This window comes from Nicotiana tabacum, chromosome 6 (genome assembly GCF_000715075.1).
Source record: "Nicotiana tabacum cultivar K326 chromosome 6, ASM71507v2, whole genome shotgun sequence".
NCBI classification, from domain to species: Eukaryota; Viridiplantae; Streptophyta; class Magnoliopsida; order Solanales; family Solanaceae; genus Nicotiana; species Nicotiana tabacum.
This window is the reverse complement of record NC_134085.1, coordinates 150,529,615-150,535,551: the sequence shown is the minus strand read 5'-3', so window position 1 is coordinate 150,535,551 and position 5,937 is coordinate 150,529,615. Positions and strand designations below refer to the sequence as shown.

The window sequence follows — 5,937 nt, the reverse complement described above, 5'->3', positions numbered from 1 at the left end:
CTCTGCAAATAGATCTTTTTGTGAGTGTTTAATTTATCGTGAGTGATCAATACCTTCCTAGCACCAAGAATTCTTGTCGTCGTTTAATTTAGCATTAACTATGAACTAACAGAGAGCAATTCCCCCAACAATTCATGTTTCCTATCTTATTATAGAATTGAACTTTCAATAATGTGATATAAGATGCTTCTACGTATATGTATTGTTTGGTTTCTGTTGGTTATTAAATTGTTGTCCTTATATTTTTGTTGAACAGCTATTTCTGGGTTTGAGAAAAAAATAGCCTGCATATCTGATACTTTTTTTAAATTGTGTATGCCATGATTTTATTCTCAACACTGAGGTAGAGTAGCGACTTTTTTGATTGATGTAAACTGCAAGGGTTGCTTTTGATAGTCTTTTATGCAAGTAACTGGAATACCGTCTTCCACTGTGGCCTCACATATGTATGGTCATGTGATTCTTTCGAGCTGAATCAATAGTCACATGCTGCTTAATTTTCTTATGATGGCAATTATGAAGTCAAAGCAGAAAGAGTATTAGCATAGTGGATTCCCTTATTACAAATAAGATGTTCTTATTGTCAATGGATCTAAACTGATATATTGTTCCTATGGTTAACCAAGTAAAATTATTTCCAAAGAGGGCAACATGATAAGTGAAGAAGAATGAAATTAATATAATCTTATACTTTTAATATATGATAGGGGAAAAACGCTTATGTGCCCTTTGTAAGTTTACTAGCAAACAAAGCTGAAGTGATATACTTTTTTAAAATAAATAAACTCCACTTACAAACATGTGTTTAATAAAAAACAGAGGCAACCTCTACTAGTTCTCTTCTCTTTACTCTTCCAGATTTAGTGCTATCAATCTGCTTAAATTGGTGAAATAATTAACATATTATAAAGTACTGAAATAGTGTTTCTATTTTGTCATTGTTTGTTTGATAGGAAGCATGAGTTCCTTTAGAGCTGATCGTATATGGATGTATGATAGACTAGTGTCTAGTAGAAAAGGAGTCACTACTGAGTTCCTAGAGGGTGTGCAGGGATTTGTAGAGTTTGCATTAATGCAACATGACTTCGTTTCTAATGGGAGTATAAGGTGTCCATGTTCAAGATGTAGAAACATTAGCGGGTTTCTTGAACCTCATGATGTTAAAGCACATCTGTACAAGCATGCCTAACTATTATCAATGGGAATCACATGGGGAGCCTTTTGTACCAATTTCTAGACCTCAACCTAGTAGCAATACAGAAAAAGAAATAGGTCCTGAGATAACAACAGAAAATCTGTATCGCACTATGGTATTGGATGCAATTGGTCATAGTTTCAACTTTGAAAGTGATGGATTTAATTTTGATGGTGAAGAAGAACAACCTCCTAATCGAAATGCTCAAGATTTTTTTGATATGCTAAAAGCTTCAGAAGAGCCATTATTTGATGGATGTGTTAATCATTCTACGTTGTCAACGGTCTGCAGGCTACTGAACATTAAGTCTGAGTTTAACATAAGTGACAATTGCTATAACCAAATTTTGCTATTTCTGAAGGAGCTCTTACCTGAAGATGCTAAGTTACCTAACGATTACTATAGGACTAAACAAATGGTTGCAAAACTTGGGCTAGGATATGAAAAGATAGATGTATGCAAGACAAGTTGTATCCTATATTACAAGGAGTAAAGATAAAGTGGATTGTCCAAAGTGTGGTCAACCACGTTATAAGCCTAAGAGAGGAGGCAATGGAAGGCAAAAAGATGTTGCATATAAAGTACTACGTTATTTTCCTATAGCTCCGAGATTACAAAGATTATATATGTCAACAAAGACTGCTGAAAATATGACATGGCACTGGAAATCTCGTCGAGAACCTGGGGTAATGAGTCATCCAAGTGATGGAGAGGTATGGAAAAAGTTTGACCAATGCCATCCTGGCTTTGCAGCTGAGCCTCGAAATATTAGGCTTGGACTTGCAGCTGATGGGTTTAGTCCATATGGGCAGATGACCCATCCTTATTCTTGTTGGCCAGTAATCATTACACCATACAATCTTCCACCCGGAATGTGTATGAGTAGCCCGTACATGTTCTTAAGTCTTCTCATTCCTGGTCCAAAAAGCCCCGGAAAGAATATAGACTTATACTTACAACCTCTTATTGATGAATTGAAGCAATTATGGGTTGATGGGGTTGAGACTTATGACTCTTATAAGAAACAAAATTTTCAAATGCGAGCTGCACTTATGTGGACTATCAATGACTTCCTAGCTTATGGAATGTTGTCTGGATGGAGCACCCATGGTCATTTGGCATGCCCTTGTTGTATGGGAAAAAGTAAGGCATTTCACTTAAAAGATGGAAGACAAGCTTCATTTTTTGATTGTCATCGTCAATTTTTGCCTATAGGTCATTCATTTCGCAGGGATAAAAAATCATTTTTAAAAGGAAGAGTTGAACACTCTCCTCCTTCTCCTAGGTTGTCTAGTGAAGAAGTTTGGAACAAAGTGTGTGACTTACCAAATATTTTCGATGATCGCGCCTCCGATAAGTTGCCAGGATTTGGGGATCAACATAATTGGACAAAACAAAGTATTTTCTCGGAATTGCCATATTGGCGCACAAATATTATTCGGCATAATCTCGATGTCATGCATATCGAGAAAAATGTGTTTGATAATATATTCAACACATTAATGGATGTAAAAGATAAAACGGAGGATAATTTAAAAGCTAGAATGGATGTGCAGGCTTATTACAATCATCCCGAGCTTGAATTGAAGGAGCATCAAGGGAAAATTTTGAAGCCAAAGGCAGCATATTCATTGACAAAAGAACAAAGAAAGTTGGTATGTGAATGGGTGAAAGGCTTAAGGTTTCCAGATGGTTATGCTTCCAATTTGTCTAGATGTGTAGACATGGAAGATTATAAATTATCAAGGATGAAGAGCCACGATTGTCATGTATTTCTTGAAAGGTTGCTACCAGTTGCATTTCGAGATTTTTTGCCAGAGCCAATTTGGAATGCCTTAACAGAGATTAGCTTATTTTTTAAAGGTTTATGTGCAACTGTTTTAAAAGTAGAAGATTTATAGAAGCTTGAAGAAAACATAAAGATAACAATTTGCAAGATAGAGAAAATATTTCCTCCTGGTTTCTTTAATCCCATGGAACATCTGCCGATTCATTTACCATATGAAGCAATAGTCGGTGGTCCAGTTTAGTTTCGGTGGATGTATCCTTTTGAGCGGTAAGAGTCTCAATTGAATCTTGATTAGATAATTAATTTATTTACTTAACAATATACTAAAATATATTTGAATTGTAGGGAGTTGCACACTTACAAAAAGAAGGCAAAAAATAGAGCTCGTGTCGAGGGATCAATATGTGAAGCTTATATCATTCAAGAAATTTCAACTTTGAGTTCCCATTATTTCCAGCCTAACGTGCAGACTAGGCTTACTAAAGTTACTCGAAATGATGATGGTTATGAAGTCGATGCACCTGATGGTTGTTTGTCCATCTTTTTGCATCCAGGACGTTTGAGTGGGGGGAAAGAAGGTCGATATTTGACCGATGATGAGTGGGATGCGGCACAAATGTATGTTTTGTTAAATTGTGAGGAGGTTCAACAATTCGTCCTGTAAGTTGATATTTTTGACCAATATAGTGCATATATATTGGATAAATGGGCTAACTTAGTATAATTTTATTGCTTTTGTAGCATCTTTGAAGATGAATTGAAAAGGAATTCAGAAAATATTAGCCTTGAGCAAATTGATAAAGAGACAAATAGTAGATTTGCCAAGTGGTTTGAAACTTATGTGAGTAAATTATAATTGAATAAAAGAATTGTAGTCTTTATTTGTCTTGACTTAAAATTTATATTTAACTAAACATACAATTGATCTATTTTTTTTATTAATAGGTTCTTAATCCAGCTAATAACATAACTGATGAGCGGTTGAAAGACTTAGCTTTTGGTCCTTATAAGTAGGTGGAAACATGGCCTCAGTATTTCACGAATGGCTATAAGTTCGACACTCTAACATATGGCTCTAACAAAACAACTATGAATAGTGGCGTGTGCATCAAAGGAAAAAGTTGGAGTGACTATGAAAGTGACTACTATGGATTACTCTTTGACGTGATACAACTAGAGTATTCTAATCCGACAAAGAAAAGAACTACTCTTGTGTTATTCAAATGTGATTGGTTTGATCCAACCGTGGGTCGAGGACTGAAAGTCCATAATCAATATGGTCTAATCGATATCAATCATAAGAAGAGTTTCTCGAGCTATGCCTATGAACCTTTTGTGTTGGCTGAACAAGCACAACAAGTATATTTTGCAGAATATCCCAGCAAAAGAAAAGATAGGGTTGATTGGTGGGCGGTGTGCAAAATAAAAGCTAGAAGCCGTATTGATTCCCCAAATATCCCGTACCAAGAAGATGAGGATTTACCCGTAGTACTTCCAAATGTCATTGATGATCTTGATTGCTTACGCCATGAAAATGGTGAACTGGAAGTACATGACATTGAAAAAGAGACTGCTGAAACTGAAAGAACACTTGATATTGATGCTATTGAAAATGATGAAGAGATAGAAGAATCTGATGAAGATGAAGATGAAGAAGATGAACAAAGTGAATGAAATTTGGGCAAAATTATAGTGAAAATGATGATATTGAATGATAATAAGATTGTTGGTATAGCAGATGGCTTTTTGCTGCAACTTTTGTGTGTGTTTTCTTTTATTGCTATTGCTGGTATAGCAGATGGCTTTCTACTGCAACAATTTCTGCTCATACCTTTCCTTTATGAGCTTTGCTGCTTTTCATGCTTAATTTTTGTTTTGTTTGTCCATGACCTCAAGGTTGCATTTCAATACTATACAACTTAATTTTTTGATGGTTGGTTTCTGAAATAGCTTGGACTATTACTGTTGAATAATCCTATCAGCAGATATATAATTACAAATGAACTCCTAGCCATCAATATATAATAAATTATGGACCCATAGCAACTGTAATGACCTCTCAGTTTATGATAGTTCATTATCCCGATAAATGGTGGAGTTAATAGCTACATGTTCTAGTAATGTCTGAATAAGAAATGTTTCTGCACCTCTGTTCTTGAGTATTGAGTATGCATCATCATGACTGAATACATCCAAAACTCTTTTTCTCTGATATCCATCTCCCAGCCAAATTCTAGTGCTAGACCTCCTTTTTTATATTCTCTAAACTACTGAGGTTTCATTTCAAACTATCTTATGAGATGCCCTTAAGCCTTAACCCTCTAAGATAAACTAGTTGGGGAATCTTAAGGGTTCAAGAATTAGCAAATAATACAGTGTAAACCTTCGAAGTCTAGTTATAAGCAGAGATATGTAATCATATCATCACTCTAATCAGATAATTAGAGGCATAAGGGAGTTATATCTAATAATAACAACAACAACAACCCAGTATAATCTCACTTAGTGGGGTCTGGGGAGGGTAGTGTGTACGCAGACCTTACCCCTTACCCTTGGGTAGAGAGACTGTTTCCAAATAGACCCTCGACATCCTTCCCTCCAAGAACTTCCCACCTTGCTCTTGGGGAGACTCGAACTCACAACCTCTCGGTTGGAAGTGGGGGTTGCTTACCATCAGAGCAACCCCTCTTGTCTTAAGGGAGTTATATCTAATGATTAGTGAAATTAGGAATTATGTCCCATTATCTAGGGATAGAAGTTCCATAACAAATGGAATCAAGAATCCTTGTATACATTACATTGTGTAAATATAAAAGAACTAATATTGCAATCATGTATTCTCAAACTTAACTTGATAGGAAGTCATAATATTTATTGTATTTAAGAAATGTGTCCCTAAATAATATTAGGAGTCAAAGTAAATTTGGTCATTTAGCACTCCTCTAAATGCAAT

At 35.5% G+C, this 5,937-nt stretch overlaps 1 protein-coding gene across 1 annotated transcript; it reads left to right on the top strand.

The window, feature by feature from the left end:
* Positions 1-1,821: 1,821 nt before the first annotated feature.
* LOC142182106 (uncharacterized) lies at positions 1,822-3,998 on the top strand. Its single transcript, XM_075256051.1, has 4 exons — positions 1,822-2,978; positions 3,330-3,644; positions 3,726-3,825; positions 3,930-3,998. Exons 1-4 carry the CDS (start codon positions 1,822-1,824, stop codon positions 3,996-3,998), a joined length of 1,641 nt encoding a protein of 546 aa, XP_075112152.1.
* The last annotated feature ends 1,939 nt before the right edge of the window (positions 3,999-5,937 follow it).

Coding starts and splice junctions, on each gene's coding strand:
- LOC142182106 (XM_075256051.1), top strand. CDS start 1,822: ATGTCAACAAAGACTGCTGAAAATATGACATGGCACTGGAAATCTCGT. Junction 3,645..3,725: donor GAGGTTCAACAATTCGTCCT/GTAAGTTGATAT, acceptor TTGCTTTTGTAG/CATCTTTGAAGATGAATTGA. Junction 3,826..3,929: donor CCAAGTGGTTTGAAACTTAT/GTGAGTAAATTA, acceptor TTTTATTAATAG/GTTCTTAATCCAGCTAATAA.